Here is a 19,502-nt window from a genome sequence, read left to right as displayed (position 1 = left end):
GAGGTCAGGAGTTCGAGACCAGCAAGAGCGAGACCCCGTCTCTACTAAAAATAGAAAGAAATTATCTGGCCAACTAAAATATATATAGAAAAAAAGTTAGCCGGGCATGGTGGCACATGCCTGTAGTCCCAGGTACTCGGGAGGCTGAGGCAGGAGGATCGCTTAAGCCGAGGAGTTTGAGGTTGCTGTGAGCAAGGCTGATGCCACAGCACTCACTCTAGCCCAGGGAACAAAGCGAGACTCTGTCTCAAAAAAAAAAAAAAAAAGAAAAGCTGACCTTATATCTTATACCTACATTCACAGCCATCAAACAGGAAGGCTCATAGAAACAGGTTCTAACAAAATCTGGTTATAGTTACAGAGTTCTATTCAGCCAGTTTGAGGGTCATCTCTAAGTCTCATCTCTCAGTGGGGTGCATTCACCTTGGAATTTTGTAGGCAGCTGTCTGTTCACACTTAGCAGCAACACATAGGATGACCTTTTAGGGGAGGGACCACTCAGAAACTTTGAAAGGTTTTGTTTGCTTTTTAATTCCATAATGCATTAATGGTAAAAAACACTAATCAAATGACAATGATATTATAATTGGCTTCAATGAAAAGCAGATGGAGGCACCTGAAGGTCCCCTTATCAATCCTTTCTTATTGTTTTTTAGAGTCTGATATTTCTTGTTCGAGATTGGAGTTTCCCATACGAGTTTTCCTATGGAGCTGATGGTGGCGCCAAATTCTTGGAAAAACGCCTCAAGGTTTGTTAGCTATTTAGGGGCATGAAATTTCACCAATAATAATCTAGAATTATTTTTGTTCCATGATTTGCTGAATGCTCAGTAGGCACAGTCTCATTTGACTCTAATAGTATCTGTATGACTGAACTAAGAGTGATATTTAATACACTAGTTTTCGAGTTACAATTTTAAATATTATCAATAATTATGATATAGGTAAAGAATTCTTTATAGATACCTATAAAACAATAAGTTATTCTTAAAGATATAATTTTTACGTTGAAGATTAAATCATTTCAAGACTGACAGTACAAATATCAAGATTCATGTTTTAGTAGCGGTTTAAAAGTCAGTTTAACAGAAATATCTAATTTTGAAATCCTGGAAGTCAATCTTAGAAGATTTTGCTAGTAGTTCGCAGAAAGTAAAATCAGAAGGCCTTCCACTTTCTACATCGTGATAGTTCAATATTGTATGAATTGTTTACATTGAGCAGATATCACAAAAATAAGTACTAATAAATCAGCGGGGAAAAATCCAAAATTATTTTAAGAAGCTCCTTGAAAATTGGGATCTCTGAGCTTACCCTATTAGGTTTTTAATTACTTTTAGAGTAGTTTGTCTATACTACAAACTGCCAAATACATGTTTTAAAAAAGGTGGGGTGGGTAGAGGCAAGCAATTTAGCCTGTAAGTAAACACTCAACTATTCAGATGCCCTTCTAGAATGCAAATGTATACTTACCAGGTGACAGGAAGTTGTCTTGAGTATCTCCTGAAAAGAAGGTAGGAATATCTTATGATTTATTTTTGTCTCTTATGAGTACTTTGAATTAAAATTTGAATCTGTACGAACTAGCTAGAGTAAAACCCCACTAATTTGTACTAAAAAATGGGAAGACCCATCTGAGTTAGCATAAAGGCAGACATTTGTTAATTATAATAACTAAGCCACATGTTTGCCGTGCTACTTAGATGTGGCTGTGTGGGCACATTCACCTAAGACTTTCTTCTTTCCTTAATAGCAACCCTGTCACGTCGTTTTTATCACTGTGGGACCAAACAGACATAGCAACTATAAGATGCCACAGAATTCTTTTGTTTGATTTATGTTGAAAGTAGCTTAAACTTAAGAATGATTTACTGCAGGTCTCAGGGAACCAGCATGAAGAACTACAGAATGTTCGAAAACATATCCATTCCTGTTTCACCAACATTTCATGTTTTCTGCTACCTCATCCTGGCTTAAAAGTAGCTACCAACCCAAACTTTGATGGAAAACTGAAAGGTTTGTCTGTCTTTTAATGAATGTTTACATCATTTAGTCCAATTATAAAAGTGTCATTTTATCGACTGGGCTTATGACTGATAGATAGTTCAGTTTATTCACTTATGTGAGAATTGGGAATGCTGGCTGGCTCTGGAGCTCCTCCTCAGTGAGCGGTGGGGTTCTGTGGGCACCGAATGTGTGTGTTGCCTGCGGAAATAGGGCAAATACTGCATTCACCTGGGAGGGCGCAACCCTCATGCTCTCACCTCTGTGCATTGAGAAATGTTTCTTAATGTCACTTAATTTGCCTTATCTACATTAAAGGAGAAAATAGGTATCTATAGTATTGGAATGTTGTATTAAGTTATGTAATTAGAGCTTGAAAGAAACATTGCATAGTAGTGAATTCAGGTCTTTAAAATTGCTACTCAGCTGGGCGTGGTGGCTCACACCTGTAATCCTAGCACTCTGGGAGGCTGAGGCAGGAGGATGGCTTGAACTCAGGAGTTCAAACCCAGCGTGAGCAAGAGCGAGACCCTGTCTCTACTAAAAATACAAAAATTAGCCAGGCGTTGTGGTATGTGCCTGTAGTCAGGAGGTAGAGGCAGGAGGATCGTTTGAGCCGAGGAATTTGAAGTTGCTGTGAGCCAGGCTGACACCATGGCACTCTACTCAGGGCAACAGAGTGAGACTCTGCCTCTAAATAAATAAATAATTGCCACTGAAGAATTTAATTATAAATTATTAAAAGCATTGTTAAAAATGAAATCCTCTCTGAATGAGGACCAGTTTCTGAAAAAACCAAAAAGCACTAAAGTGTTTTTCAAGTAGCATGTACTTATCGTATGTAATCATCTCTTTAACAGAGGCTTGACTATTACATGATTCAAAATAAAAAAATAAAAAAAGGTTGGGGTAGAGGTGGGAGTTGGGGAAACAGAAGTTAATCTTCCCTAATAGATAGTCACCAGGTCTTTATACACATGCTTCCTAGTTAGCACAATGTAGTACAAAGACATTTCTGACTTTTTTACTTGTAAGCCTAGCACTGAGTATACCACTTTTGTTTAATTTACTATGCCCTTTATGTATTGTACCAGGGGTGAGACAGTGACATAACAAGCTTTTCAGCACAATTATTTTCAGGGGGATTTAAAATTACTTTTTAAAAAGGACAATATAACTTGTACCCAGTTTTATGAAATGCAAATTTGAAAAGCAAAAGTATTATTTTTTTCCCCTGTGTCCATGGCATTTATTCTCAGATACCTTATATTTAATTTTGGCTGGTAGTCATAAATAGTCTCACATTTCTCAAACATCAGCAATGCTTTTATACACATTTCAAATTATCTTACCTTTATATTAATACAACAGAATAGATATCAGTAAGCACATATTAACATGTGGATGACAGGATCCTATAATTTCACTGTCATACTTATGAATTCCAACCTACCAGTGGACACACAAATCTCTTGATATTGTCCAATTATCTAATGGCTTCAATGTGTTTTGAATAAATTACATAAAGAGAGGGTTTCACAAAGCCTTTCTTTCTTCTTTGGAATTGGGAGCCATAAACATGCAGAGGAGGGGCAGGCCTTCAACAACAGTCCTTTATTGGGATAAAAAAGTACTCTGGCTTGTTCCATTACTATAGTATTCAGCCACAGTTCTTAAATTAACTGATACATTTTGTAATGAAAGAGCTCAGGGAGAGAGTTTAAGACAAATCATGCAAATATGGAATCGCACTTTTCAACAGATTTGTTCTCCATCATATATTACTCACAGTCTACACATATATTGACCTACACAATTGGTTTACAGCTACCTGTAAGTTATGAGTTTATCAAAGTGGCTAGTCTGGGAGAAAGAAAAGTGAAAGGGAGCTTCAGTTGCCATAAAAGCTCCATCTTAATGAGGCTTTTATACTTTAAGGGATAGTTGCTAAGTCCCTCTTGTGTGCAGAAATGGTCTACTTTGCCTCACTGTTTCCTTGAGCAGTTTTGAAAGTCTGCTATCTACATTATTTTTCCATCCCACCCTGAATCATATAACTTGATGTGATTTTTGTTGGGGATGTCTTGTCAGCTGTCCATGCTATTCTCCAGAAGGCTGGCATCTGAGTCGTTGCCTCTGGGGAAGAAATGTCTCTGAATAAACAATTGTGCAAAAATTGTTCTTTGATAATAGTTTCTCACATACTCTTTCACACACTTACAGAAATAGCTTTCTAGCTCATTATCAATAGTAATACTTGTTATAATAACTACTTGTTTATGGTCCCTCACAGTATTGCAATTGCAATTGTTATTATCTATTTCCAGTGTCATTAAAAACTTATAACACTATGATTAAATTTAATTACTATTAAGAGCTTCCCACATAGGAAATCAAAAGGGATCAAAACCACTTGAAACATGGTTATTCATGCTATATTCAACCAGTTCTTACTGGGTGCCTATTGAATACCTGTCCTAGCATAGCACATACAATCTTTTAATTAATAAGGAGTTATTCTTTTTTTTTTTGAGATTGCTCTGGATTATAATACTATATGGAGAATGACCTGGTAATCACATCGTAAGTTATAGAGCTGCTTCCTTAACAGTTGCAGTTAGACTTCAGAATGCATAGCGAAATGCCACTGCAAGGTGATTATTTTTAAAAACATGTTTCTAATATCTTGGCAGAGTCAGGAAATCCTGAGAAAATATCTCCCTTAGTTAATTTATACAGCAGTACTACACTGGTGCATCTCCCTGTGGAGTTCTTATAAAGCATTCATCATGTCTTCAATTATTATAGCAGGTCACCACCACTTTGGCCAAGCCCCTAAAGACCTAGTAAGATTTTACTCTTGTGGCAAAAATTACTGAAGAAATGATGAAAATAGAACATCATCCGGAATCATCATCTATCCACACATATTTATTAAATACTTGCAGTAGGCCAAAGCTTATTCATATGCTTCTGCAAATTGATCTGAACTGGTCTGCAGATATTCTAGGTCATGTATTTACCCTGTTCAACTAATATTATTAGTAAGAGTTCACTACCTATGCATGTTACGAATATATTGTTCTTACTCTCTGAATCCAAAATTGGAAAACCTAGCATGGGTCCTAATGAGAACAATAATGGCTAATGCCATCTTCAGAACATATTTTTAATCCAAATGTGTGGTTATTTGCTGGTTAATGATACCACACTTGCTGGTACATTATAACCATTCCAATTGTATAAGGAAATTTGGGGGAAGAAAGTGGTTTTATAAGGAGAAAACTTTGTTTTATGCAGAAATTCAGGAAGAATTCATACATACTAGACATATATTATGGTAATATCCCTCTAAAGCTGAAAAAAAGCATAAAATCATATATGGAAAAAGAAACTCAATGGTATTGGTGAATACAGAGACACTACAGGCAACAAAACACAAAACAGGAATGTGGTAACATAAATACAAATACCAGTATTGTATTCCAGTGAATACTGGTAACTAAAAAGCAAACCATAAAGAATACATTTGAATAAACCTATATATAGTAAAAGCAAAATTGTAAGTAAAAATTGGTACAATGCAAACAGCAAAATAAATTTGAATAAACTCCTATGCAAGTACCCATAAATCATGGTCACTAGAATTTCAAAGTGATACAAAATATAAAACAAAATAAATTTTAAGGATATCAAGCATCATGCTCACACGTCACAAAAGAAGTGAAGAAAACATAAATTCTAACCTAAACTAGTATTTCAATGTACATTGAGGCTATAATAACAGGAAAATGCAAACACAATCTTAAGGTTTGAATCTTTAAGACCTTGAAAATCACCAACCCTGAAGCCTGAAAACTCAGTGACTCTGCTGAAATTCAGATTCTTCAAAATTACAGGCAATTACTGCATTTACTTGGAAACCTAGCAGGTCATGGACATATGTTGCTTTTTATATTAATACATAGTATGTGTATTTTTCCATATATTTGAAATAATGATTTAAGAAATTATCATTGTGTTAAAAGATTTCTCTGATGATATGATTTTTTGTATTTCTGTAATGTTAAGCTTGAACCTACTGCTACAACATGGGTTATATGTAATCAATTATACCAAACATGACAGGTACATAACTCAGACTACCTCTGAACAGCCTTCCTATGACCTTTTCTTGCTGTGTTATTTTGTGTTGAGTTCCACCACTAGAGGTAGCATCATCATCACTATCTTTTTGAACTCTAGAGTCCAAGTTACCACAGCTTATCCAATTCTATACACTTCTTATAAGATGGCCACACTAAACACAGAATAATTTTGGGATACATTTTCTGGAGGGAATGAGTTCTAAGACAGTAAATATCTGGACTTTTCCCCTTTTATGAGTTTCTCTATATAAAACCACAAACAAGACTTAAAAGACATGAAATGGTTATATAAATAGGCTGTATACTATATGCATAACATTTACTATCAAGAAAGCTATTTTATAGGTGGCAGATAAGGTAAATATAAAATTGGCATGGAAATAAGAGAAACCAGCAGTGGTATTTTTGGCAAGGAGAATCATTTACCCTGAGAAGAAGTTTCTGGAGTTGTTTAAATGACGGAGAAGTGAGTGATGGCATTATCACTGGGGACGAAATGAAGGAAATCAAAGGCTGTTTTATTCTATGGCATGGAGGACTGGATAGGATTTTAAAAATAATGATGGATTTGCTTTTACTTGTAGAAATAGATGATGAATTCATCAAAAACTTGAAAATACTGATTCCCTGGCTACTTAGTCCTGAGAGCCTAGATATTAAAGAGATCAATGGGAATAAAATCACCTGCCGAGGTCTGGTGGAGTACTTCAAGGTATCATTCTCATTTCTAGAGCATTTGTGAGTACTTAGACTAGACATGTATTGGAATGCAGTTCCTACAAACAAAAATTATAGACTCTGTACTATGGGAACAAATGTATGGGGAATCTATAAAAAGGATTTTAAAATTATGAAACACTCAAGCTTACTTTCTGAAAATATTTTTCAAGGAAACTACATAAAGGTAACTTTAATGTCCCTTTTTATTTTGAGGGAAATATATTTTAAAATATAAATGTAAGAGTTGGAAAAGTCTTTTGGGGGAGGAGGTGTTACCTAAGTTTCATGGCCTATATTGAATTTTACCTTCATTCTGAAGATTTCCCCCCAAATGGACTATACCTTCCTACTGAAGAAAATTCTTCCACATTTCCTGCTCTCTGCACCAAGGGCCAGTTTGAAGTGGAATTATTTTAAATTTGTATTTACGTCTTTACCTCAGATAGCACCAAATACTTTTTACCAACCCACATATATAGTGGAGAATTTCAGTTACCAACCCAATTTGTGGATTGATGCTCCAAGGACTAAAATATCAATTTTTAAAATTCATATTTTGTCATTTAAAATGCTGTCATCTACCTCCTATGTGATCTACTTACCTTTATTACTCTCAGCAATAAATGACATATTATTTACCTAAAATTTGAATTTTTAGTGTGTGTAACACTGTGGAGGAGATTCAGGACTCTTACACAGATCTGTTCCATTAAAGCTTATGACATCAGCAGGGTACAGATTCCTGTGGGTAACTGAAAAACGGAGGTTACTCCCAGCAGAGGGACCTAAGAAAATTTTAAAGAGGATGGCACTGAGTTGAGCCTTTAAGAAGGGTAGAATTGGCAGGTGGAGATGTGTGAAAAGAACATTTCAGGAAAAGGAAACAACATGAACTAAGAAAGAAGGGAATTAAAGTATGAGAAAGAGATTAACAGTTGTAAGTTCTTGAAAATAGTTTTTTGAAATGTCAAGACCTTAGAATACAATTCAATAGAATTAGACAAATATTGAGTAGAATTGCTTGAACATGAGTCTTTTCCTTTTTGTTTTTTTTAGGCTTACATAAAGATCTATCAAGGTGAAGAATTACCACATCCCAAATCCATGCTACAGGTACTTATTAATCAGGAGGCATGAAGTTTTAAAACATACTTGTCACCTAAGCTAAGCTTTCTAGCTTGTATTCACATATATGCCAATCTGGCCATCAGAAATTACCAAATAAAAATATTGGATACAATGATTTATTGGAAGATTTGCCTAATAACTTTACCCATTTATGTGTTCTTCTAAACATTTTCCACATAAACACATAGCAGCTTTACTTATGTTGACATACAACCACTTTATACCAAAGGGTTTTTGTTCTCTTTGCAGGTCCAAGTTTAAAACAAGTAGTCTCCACAATTAAACATTTTTTTAAAAGGAGATAGGCATGGTGGCACACACCTATAATCCCAGTTACTCAGAAGGCTGAGATGGAAGGATTGCTTGAGCCCAGGAATTCAAGTCCAGCCTGGGCAACATAGCAAGACCCCCATCTCAAATAAATAAATAAAAAGAAAAACTTGTTTCCTTACATATGTTTACAATTTAAATTCTTAATTGTTCTTTTTTGTTATCAGTGATACATACATTGTTCTATCAGCAGCAGTCCTCAAACTTAAACATTTTTATATACTAGTATATATTAATATAATATGTACTGTATATTATTTCTCCTCAGTTTGGGTTTATAGATTTTTTTCCTCCCCAACAATTGATGAAGCTAAAATATGTTTTTTTAGAGGAAAAATGTTCCAGATGAAAATTCATCTTAGAACTATGGTTTAATAGCTGGGTATACTGACATGCGCCTATAATCCCAGCTACTGAGGAGGCTAAGGCGGGAGTTTGAGGCTGCAGTGAGCTATGATAGCACCACTGTACTCCAGCCTGGGCAACAAAGCAGGACCCTGGCTCTTAAAAAAAAAACAAAACAAAAAAACCCACAATGGTTTATTGAGTAAAAATCTGTTGTATGCCTTTTGAAATTTTAATTTTACTAATTTGAAAAATGTCGTGGCAATATTATGAGTTTCAAATTACTTGATGACTTTGGTTTCTTGCACATTTCTTGCACATTATGCTTGAAATGTGAACTGCCTGGTGAAGTTTAATGAATATAAACTGCATTTTACATATTTTGTACTTTGTCCAAAGGCCACAGCAGAAGCTAACAATTTAGCAGCCGTTGCAACTGCCAAGGACACATACAACAAAAAAATGGAAGAGGTAAGAGCTAAATAATATTTTAAATGATGTTTTAAGCAAACCCAGTATTTCTTCATTGAATTCATTCTTTTTTTTCCTTCCACGTCACTGTATACACATGCAAAGGGGTAGCTTTGACTTATTTTTCTCAGCCTATGTGTATCACATGTCTATTTATTATATTCCTAAAATATTAAAAAAACCCAAGAATATTATATATGCATAATTTTAAAGGCATTTTAAATGAACTGTCTCTTTATACAATATTTTGCTGTTCACATTTGGGGGGGGCAGATCTTCTCATTATTTATATGATCTACTGGCTAAAATAATGTGCTACCCTCTCTACTACATCCCCTTATATTCTGCAATTCCTGTATTTCTCTTAAACTCTTTTAGGAAAAAAAAAATCAAATCTTAATGACCAGGATATATACTGTATTTCCTTATTTTTACATTCCAAATTAGGATGACTCTAATAATTATTGTGTTTATCTACCAATGTGATAGGTTTTATTTTACCCCCAAAATGTCATAATATTAAAATTGCCTCCAAATTTGATGGAATCTTAGAATCAAGGGAAATATAGTATATGGAATGGTGTTTATGACATAGGTAAAGGGCAAATCAGAATGAAAGTCTTCTTGATATAGTTAAATCTCAAATACAGGCATACTTCATTTTATTGTACTCCACTTTACTGTGCTTTTTACAAATTGAAGTTTGGTGGCAGCCCTGAGGCAAGCAAATCTATCACTGCCATTTTTCCAACTGCATGTGCTTGCTTCCTTCCTGTCTCTGTGTCACATATTGGCAATTCTTGTAATATTTAAAACTTTTTCACTTTTATTATATCTGTTATAGTGATATGTGATCAGTGGTCTTTAATGTTACTATTGTAATTGTTCTGGGTCACCATGAACCATGCCCATAAAAGATGGTAACTTAATCGATAAATGTTGTGTATGTTCTGACTGGTCCACTGACCAGCCATTCCCCTCCCTCTCCTTGGGGCCTCCCTATTCCCTGAGACACAATAACATTGAAATTAGGCCAATTAATAACCCTACAATGGCTCCTAGTATTAAAGTGAAAGGAAGAGTCTCATGTCACTCACTTCAAAAAGGCTAGAAATGATTAAGCTTAGTGAGGAAGGCACGTTGAAAGCCAAGATAGTCTGACTCAGACAATCTGAAAGCTGGACCTCTTGTACCAGTCAGCCAAGTTCTGAATATAAAGGAAAGGTTCTTGAAGGAAATTAAAAGTGCTACTCTAGGCCAGGCGCGGAGGCTCACACCTGTAATCCTAGCCCTCTGGGAGGCCGAGGCGGGTGGATCACTCGAAGTCAGGAGTTCGAGACCAGCCTGAGCGAGACCCCGTCTCTACTAAAAATAGAAATAAATTATCTGGACAACTAAAAATATAGAAAAAAAAAATTAACCAGGCATCGTAGCACATGCCTGTAGTCCCAGCTACTCGGGAGGCTGAGGCAGTAGGATCGCTTAAGGCCAGGAGTTTGAGGTTGCTGTGAGCTAGGCTGACGCCACAGCACTCACTCTAGCCGAGCAACAGAGTGAGACTCTGTCTCAAAAAAAAAAAAAAGAAAGCAAAACAGGCTTATTGCTGATATGGAGAAAGTTTTAGTGGTCTGGATAGAAGATCAAACCAGTCACAACATTCCCTCAAACCAAAACCCAATCTAGAGCAAGACTCTAACTCTCTTTAATTCTATGTAAGCTGGGAGAGGTGAGGAAGCTGCCAAAGAGAAGTTTGAAGCTAGCAGAGGTTGATCCATGAGGTTTAAGCAAAGAAACCATCTCCATAACATAAAAATGCAAGGTGAAGTAGCAAGTGCTGATGCAGAAGCTACAGCAAGTTATCCAGATCTACTTGAGATCATTAATAATGTGGCGACACTAAACAACAGATTTTCAGTGTAGACAAAACAGCTTTATATTGGAAGAAGCTGCCATCTAGGACTTTCATAGCTAGATAGGAGAAGTCAATGCCTGGCTTCAAAGTTTCAACTCTCTTATTATGGGCTAATGCAGTTGGTGACTTTAAGTTGAAGCCAGTGCTCTTTACCATTCTAAAAATCCTTGGACCCTTAAGAATTATGTTAAATCTACTCTGCCTGTGCTCTATAAATGGAACAAAAAGCCTGGATAACACCACATCTGTTTTCTACATTGTTGACATTGTTGAGACCTACCACTCAGAAAAAAAGATTTGTTTCAAAATATTACTTCTCATTGACAATGCACATGGTCACCCAGGAGCTCTGATGGAGAGGTACATGCCTGCTAACACAACATCCATTCTGCAGCCCATGGATCAAAAAGTAACACCAACTTTCAAATCTTATGATTTCATAAGGCTATAACTGCCATAGATAGTGATTTCTCTGATGCATCTGGGAAAAGTAAATTGAAAACCTTCTGGAAAGGATTCACCATTCTAGATGCCATTAAGAACATTGGTGATTTTAGGAAGGATGTCAAAATACCAACATTAACAGGAGTTTGGAAGACACTGATTCCAACCCTCATGGATGACGTTGAGGGGTTCAAGACTTCACTGGTGGAATTAACTGCAGATGTGGTGGAAACAGCATGAAAAGTAGGATTAGAAGTGCAGCCTGAAGATGTGACTGAACTATTACAATCTCATGATAAAATTTGAATGGGTGAGGAGTTCTTCTTGTGGATGGGCAAAGTGGCTTCTTGAGATGGAATCTACTCCTGGTGAAGATGCTGTGAACATTGTTGAAATGACAGTATTTAGAATATTTTTTATTGATATATAATAGATGTACATATTTTCAGGGTATATATAATCTGATATATCCACATAATGCATAAAGATTAATTCAGGGTAACTGGGATATCCATCACTTTAAATATTTCTTTTCTTTATGCTAGGAACATTCGAATTAGTCTCGTCTAGCTATTCTGAAATGTACATTATTGTAAACTATAGTTATCCTACTGAGCTATTGAACATTAGGTCTTATTTCTTCTAACAGTATATTTGTGCCCACTAATCAACCTCTCTTTATCCCCTCTACCCTTCCCAGGGATTTAGAATATTAAATAAACTTAGTTGATAAAGTAGTGGCAGGGTTTGAGAGGACTCCAGTTTTGAAAGTTGTTCTACTGCGGGTAAAATGCTATCAAACATCATTGCCTGCTACAGAGAAATCTTTTATGAAAGGAAGATTCAACTGATGTGACAAACTTCTTTTGTTCTCTTAAGAAATTGCCACAGCCACCTCAGCCTTCAGCAAGCACCACCCTGGATCATCAGCAGCCATTGACATTGAGGCAAGACCCTCCACCAGCAAAAAGATTATGACTTGCTGAAGGCTCAGATGGCCGTTGGCATTTTGTAGCAACATTTTAAAATTATGTACATTTATTTAGACATAATGCTACTGCACACTTAATAGATTACAGCATAGTGTAAACATAACTTTTATGGGAAACAAAAAATTCATGACTCACTTTTTTGCAATATTCACTTTATTGTGGTGGTCTGGAACCGAACACACAGTATCTCTGAGGTATGCCTGTAACCAAAGTGAATGTTATGGTAAACTGGGATTTCCTTTGTAACTTTTCGAAAAATTGAAAATGCAGTTTAAGAACATTTGATATGCTTCTAGTTAGTTTCTGGAAGAAAATACTCAGTGGGCTCCATTCAAACAAAAATTAGTGAAACTACCAAAGAATGTATGTCAATTTTACTTTTAGAGCTTTATGGCATTGATCATAGTTTTAAATTAAACTTCATTGGTCAAAATTACTTCAGTATAGTTAGAATAGATATAAGTAGTTTTCTTAGATTTGGATTAATCCCGTGAATGAACTCCATTTGCACTTCATGTTGTCATGCATGCCTTTTCATCTTGAGGGACTTGAATTAAGTCATGGTTATTATTTAATAGTTCCCATGTCAAAAAGAGAATAAATATTAAGAATGACTTTATATAAGCCACCTATAAAATACCAGTCCCACATAGTAACTCCTCATGGATATGAAGGGTAGAAAGGGATATGTGGATTGACAAAACATATATGCAGGCTCCTCCTGATTAACGTGTTCTAACAAACTCAATTAGCTAAGTAAAAAATTTTGATACAGTTGCTAATTTTACTCTGCATTGCATAAACAAATATTTCTCCATCTGATACAGATTTGTGGTGGTGACAAACCATTTCTGGCCCCTAATGACTTGCAGACCAAACATCTGCAGCTTAAGGAAGAATCTGTGAAGCTATTCCGAGGGGTGAAGAAGATGGGCGGGGAAGAATTTAGCCGGCGTTACCTGCAGCAGTTGGAGAGTGAAATAGATGAACTTTACATACAGTATATCAAGCACAATGATAGCAAAAATATCTTCCATGCAGCTCGTACCCCAGCCACACTGTTTGTTGTCATCTTTATCACATATGTGATTGCTGGTGTGACTGGATTCATTGGTTTGGACATCATAGCTAGCCTATGCAATATGATAATGGGACTGACCCTCATCACCCTGTGCACCTGGGCATACATCCGGTACTCTGGAGAATACCGAGAGCTGGGAGCTGTAATAGACCAGGTGGCTGCAGCTTTGTGGGATCAGGTAGGAACACTTTTAATTCTCAGCTAGATTAAGCACATATTTGAATGTCATCTATGTACCAGGCCCAGCATTAAATGTTGGAAATATACAGATGAACATGACTTGGGCCCCAGTTATCAAGAACTTTACAGTCTGTCAAGATACAGACAACTAACTAACTATATTATTGTACAATATGTGAAGTCCTATGCAACTGTTTTCCAGTTAACATTTCAATGTTTTTAAAAAATACCATGAAGTAGTGTTTTTACTTTTTCTTATCTTAAAATTGTTAAAGCTGTTAAAAGAAATCTGAGGGAAACAGTTTTTATTTAGCGGATTGTGACCTGATTATGTGTTAACATTATTTCATACTCGCAATGTATCATTTGACTAGCATTCGCTTCATTAGGAACATATATGAATCACTATCACAAGTCATCATATCACTCTTTTTAGTATAAACTCCTGAAAGCAATATCAGATTACTTCTGATTGTCTCTGTTTGAGCTGGACTTTTGCCAGGCCATGGCATGGGACAACAGTCAACCTCTAGATTAGCTGTTCATGGGTTAGTTGTCTTTTCTGATCCAATTACCCATATCCTAGGGAGTCAGGGACACCATGGTCCATTGTCCAAATAATGGATTATGAACAAGGAAGACAATTATAAGTAAACCTGGAACAATGATCAACTCACTGTCATTCTGGAAGTATCATCAGTTACCTCATGAAAATTTAGGGAAATTTAGTGAAGCTAAAGTTGAGATTCTTCATAAAAATTTTGGATTTAAGACTTGAACATTTATAGTCTGCAGGTAGCAAATAATAGCTACAATTCTCCCAGCATTAAGAGCATACTTATATATACTCTTTATAAAAGAATTGTAAAATAATATATTTAAACGTGTGCTCTTTGAAGCATCTAGTTGAGATAAATAGTAGCATGATGGGAAATGAATGAAGTAAAAAATTGGATCCTTTGAGCCACACACTGTCTCAAATATTGTCTCTCAACCACAAAAGGTTGAAGAGTGTCTATTTGAGGTAAATCTCAAAACCCTCTTAGAATCTGATGGTGAAACCTACGAGGAATACAGAATTGGATTCTTCAAAAGATTCTGATAAAATATGTAATCTAAACTGAAAAATCTGCAGGAGCATTTGTTCTTAACTGCTCACAAATTAATATTGTAAACAAAGTTGAATATCATAATGCTGTTAATGAAGGAGGATATATACTTTTCTTTTCTCCTTTTTAAACTGCCTTTGCCACAGGGAAGTACAAATGAGGTAAGTTAAGTTTTTTTTTTAATTAAGAGCTACATATTTATAAATATTATTATATTCTTATTTTATTAATATAAACTGACTAGCCATTAATGGATGTCTTAATGTACATTAGAAAATATTTGGTAACTACTACTGCTATTTCTTCTAACATTTAAATTCTTAATTGTGAATTTTTAACATGGTTTTAAAATATTTAACTTATTCCAGATATTATGTATGATTTAATTTGTGCAAAAAATACAAGAACTGATTATCATAAATGAATATTTGATTTGTTTCCTGAATGTGTAGAAAATTTCAAAATTCTTAAGCTCTGACATGGTACATTCTGCTCTATTGCAGAATGAAGCAAGTACAATTATGAGGTGTGGGGAAATTTAACTGCTAGAGTGTATTTAAACGAAACTACAACCTTTAGAGTTTGTTTTTAGCTGGGTGCGGTAGCTCTTGCCTGTAATCTCAGCACTTTGGGAGGCCAAGGCAGGAAGCTCATTTGAAGCCAGGAGTTCAAGACCAGCCTGGATAACATAGCGAGACCCTGCCTCTAAAAAAAAAAAAAAAAAAGAAAGAAAGAAAAAAATTAGCCTGGCATGGTGGTGGCACACCTGTAGTTCCACCTACTCAGGAGGCTGAGGTGGGAAGATTGCTTGAGCCCAGGCCATGGCAGCCTGGGTGACAAAGCAAGACCCTGTCCTTTGAAGAAAAAAAAAAAAAGAATTTGTTTTTATTTTTAACTTTGGCTTTTGAGTGACAGTTATCCATACCAATTTAAGCAGGTTCCAGTCAAGGATGCATTCTAACTTTCTTGGCATACTGTAAGACTTGACCTGTAAATTAGTGTTCATTTCTCCTACTGCACATGTGCAAAACTATGTATCTGAGGAAAGAATCTGAGCTTCCATGAAGGAATCATCTGCTACACTAAGAAAAATTCTCTCTCTGGAGTCATTGAGGTCATTATCTTCAGGAAGCAAAGCTGATCTTGAACAACTACAGAAATAGTATATAATTCTTTCCTCAGTTTCTACTATAGCATATAAATATCTGGATTATGTCCTCTAATCAAATACCAATGATACACTTAATATTTACAAGTCAATAAGGAGTTATTCTGTTTAAAATTTGGTAAAACAAATTCACTGAAAAAGTAAAAATAAATTTCAACTTTGTAAATCAAATCGTAAGAAAAAAAATCTGGCCGGGCGCAGTGGCTCACGCCTGTAATCCTAGCACTCTGGGAGGCCGAGGTGGGAGGATTGCTTGAGCTCAGGAGTTAGAGACCAGCCTGAGCAAGAGCAAGACCCCACCTCTACTAAAAATAGAAAGAAATTAGCCAAACAACTAAAAATAGAAAAAATTAGCCAGGCATGGTGGCGCATGCCTGTAGTCCCAGCTACTTGGGAGGCTGAGGCAGAAGGATCACCTGAGCCCAGGAGTTTGAAGTTGCTGTGAGCTAGGCTGACGCCATGGCACTCTAGCCCAGGCAACAGAGTGAGACTCTGTCTCAAAAAAAAAAGAAAAAAAATCTAAGGTTTTAAGAGAAGCAGGATTAAACTAAATGTATTAGAACCAGAATATAACAGAACTGAGACAATGATCATATTGCACCAATATGCATTCACAGAACTGAAGATGGTACCATTCAAACTTAATGACTTAAGAAAATCAAAAGAAAATAGCTATATAGATTCACAACTGGTAAAAAGTAATGGAATTTCCTGGGAATAGATTAAAGGATCCTAAGCTTTTATCCAGCCTTTTAAAATATTCAAAGACTCTTTACAAACTCCAGAACTAAATCAGACCAATTCATTAGTAACTGAGTGTTCAGCATGTGAAAGTCAGAGGAGGGGATGAAATCTTAGACACTAGCTGGGGGCTGGGGGAGAATCATAAAAATATTTACAAACACATATAAAGCAGTATACAATACACAAAAATTCATATGATTCAAACACTGTTAAAAGGACACAAAGAATGATCGAGGTAGTTTAAACGAGGAAACCTGGCTTTCTGAGATAATGTTTCTGAATAAGGTTTTGTAGGATATGAACTAAGTAATGGAAACAAGGAAAGAGCATGTCAAGTGAGGGATCCTAGTGTGGTGGGGGAGGGGCAACACATATGCTTAGCTGCGTGATGGAGGAAATGATGGAGAATAAAATAGGTCCCATTCTGGAAAACATATCGGAATCCCAGACAGCAAGTGGACTAGCTATGTATAATAAAGTAGTTATTGGCAGTCAGAAGTTATGAGCTCTTATAAATCATCTAAAACTGATAATATTCACAATCTGAGTTCTTAACACACCCCTGGGGCATAGTGGTTGGGAAGCTCTACTCCAAGAGGTATGCAAGGTAAAAGGAAACGCAGTTTGAGAATAAAACATTTACCATGAAAATCAATCCACAAAAGTGATAACACACACACTGAAGAGCTGAAAATACTTTTGAGTTTTAAGATACTAGTTATTAATTTATATGTTATATAGAGCAATGATATAAAGATTTAAAAATCAGCATGTTAAATTTTATACAGTACCATAAATTAATTAAACTAAAAAGGAAAAATTTTATATCCATGTGTTTAATAAAATGTTTTATAATCTTGATTCTTGTACTCTAGGCTTTATACAAACTTTACAGTGCGGCAGCAACTCACAGACATCTGTATCATCAAGCTTTTCCTACACCAAAGTCGGAATCTACTGAACAATCTGAAAAGAAGACAATTTAATCCAAATTTTAAAAAATACAGGTGCATGACCAATTGTCAATTAAATATTCAGTTTTATGTCTCCATGCAAACATTCAAAGTGCTTCCATCAGAACAGAGTAAAATGCCAAACACCTCTGAAAACTGCAAAATGGATTAGTTCTTTTACTTCAGTGTTTAATAAGCAAATGTATGTATGCATGGTTATATCATTTTGTTAACATGTACAATTTCCTGATTTTTGTCTCCAAATATGCTGTTATAATTTAAAGTATTTGTCTATTTTTGATAACAGTATATGTGTTCTGCTTGAATTTACTAAATTCTACTACTGGGTTATAATTAAACCATGTAGTGATACTATTCCACGTTTGGATATGCTCATTTAATTTCTACAGAAAAAATTTTAAATGATTTCACATAGCCACTTGTAAAAGCATAGCATCATAACTCAGCAGGCTTGATTTAATCTATACCATCTTACATATACTATGATCTCTTAGTTATTTTTAAGTACATTAAGAGCTTTTCAGTTGCTTTACTGTATATATATTGCTTCTTTTACATGATTTAATATAGAATATAAATCTCTTGATTAAAAATGCATAAAAAATCACTTTGTATATGTATTTAAGTTTCACTGCATTGTATATTTTTTCATTTGGTACACAAAGAATGTATTCTTCATAGGTTTATTCTTTTAATATGTGAACTATTATTAAAGTTTACTCTGGTTCTTAAGATTAAAAACAAATGCTTACTGAATTTGAAAATGTCTGGGAGGTGTTGGTACAGAATGATGACTCTTTTTTTTAATTCAAGATGCATTTTCTTTAATGTTGATGGCATGACCAATTTAAGTTTCCATTTTAAGAAACATGCTAATCCCTTTAGGTACCTTTCAATTCTTTTAAACTAGTCATTCTATATTTTATCTCTAGTGACTAAAATCTCTAATGGAGTTTCACTGAGCAGACCTCTTAAAGAAAAAAAAAAAGGATGTGGTAATGAAAAAAGGAAAGTAATACTTCTCATCTAGGAAGTCCAAAACAGTGATTTCTAAAGACTGTCTTAGAAATGGCTATATCTTAATTAAATTAAATGGCAGTATAAAGTAAAGAGTAACAGGAAAGAACAATTAAGATAGAAGGGTGTGTGTAAACATGTAAGATATATAAACTTACATCTTAGAAAAGTTTGATCATAAATTCAGCAAATTATCTCTTCCCAATGATACCATACCTTCAGTTTTCAATACCCTTTTCATTATATTGCTTTCTTTGCCTCTGGGCCTTCTGAACAGAAAAATCAAATATTTATAGCACTATGTCTAAAACATGGACTCAAAAACCATACATTTAGTTTCCACAAAAATATATTTAATAAGCTTGTTATATAAAATCAAACACTTAACATTTTCAACATTTCATCAATAATTCAAACTTATCAGTAATTCAAACTCACTGATATCTGAGAGTGCTTTGTATTTTAGAAGACTACCTAAACTAAAAATGCATTTACATATTTACAACACATGTAAATAGAACTGAAGAACTACTTCAACTAATGTTGAAATTCACAGAATTCTAGAGATTTATAGCCTAGAAGTATCATAAATTTGTCTACAATCAAATGTACTGTGCTAGTTATGAAAAATGCCTTAAGTACTATTAAACCAAAAAGGAAAAAAATTGGGAGGGAAATAAATGGTTTTAAAGTTCTTTGACAAATGCGTAGAGGATAAAGTAATATAAAATCAAT

General features: G+C 35.0%; 1 protein-coding gene across 1 annotated transcript in view; it reads left to right on the top strand.

The window, feature by feature from the left end:
• The window catches only part of ATL1 (atlastin GTPase 1), a 50,572-nt gene extending 32,463 nt beyond the window's left edge, over nucleotides 1-18,109 (top strand). The window contains exons 7-14 of the mRNA XM_045567518.1: nucleotides 657-749; nucleotides 1,878-2,016; nucleotides 6,737-6,864; nucleotides 7,929-7,985; nucleotides 9,075-9,146; nucleotides 13,322-13,753; nucleotides 15,011-15,025; nucleotides 17,652-18,109. Coding sequence (XP_045423474.1) covers nucleotides 657-749; nucleotides 1,878-2,016; nucleotides 6,737-6,864; nucleotides 7,929-7,985; nucleotides 9,075-9,146; nucleotides 13,322-13,753; nucleotides 15,011-15,025; nucleotides 17,652-17,762 — 1,047 coding nt within the window. The 3' untranslated portion in view covers nucleotides 17,763-18,109. The remainder of the gene's footprint in view (nucleotides 1-656; nucleotides 750-1,877; nucleotides 2,017-6,736; nucleotides 6,865-7,928; nucleotides 7,986-9,074; nucleotides 9,147-13,321; nucleotides 13,754-15,010; nucleotides 15,026-17,651) is intronic.
• Nucleotides 18,110-19,502: the final 1,393 nt, after the last annotated feature.

Source organism: Lemur catta, chromosome 1 (assembly GCF_020740605.2).
Source record: "Lemur catta isolate mLemCat1 chromosome 1, mLemCat1.pri, whole genome shotgun sequence".
NCBI classification, from domain to species: domain Eukaryota; kingdom Metazoa; phylum Chordata; class Mammalia; order Primates; family Lemuridae; genus Lemur; species Lemur catta.
The sequence above is the reverse complement of the archived record's forward strand: the minus strand, read 5'-3'. Positions and strand labels throughout refer to the sequence as shown.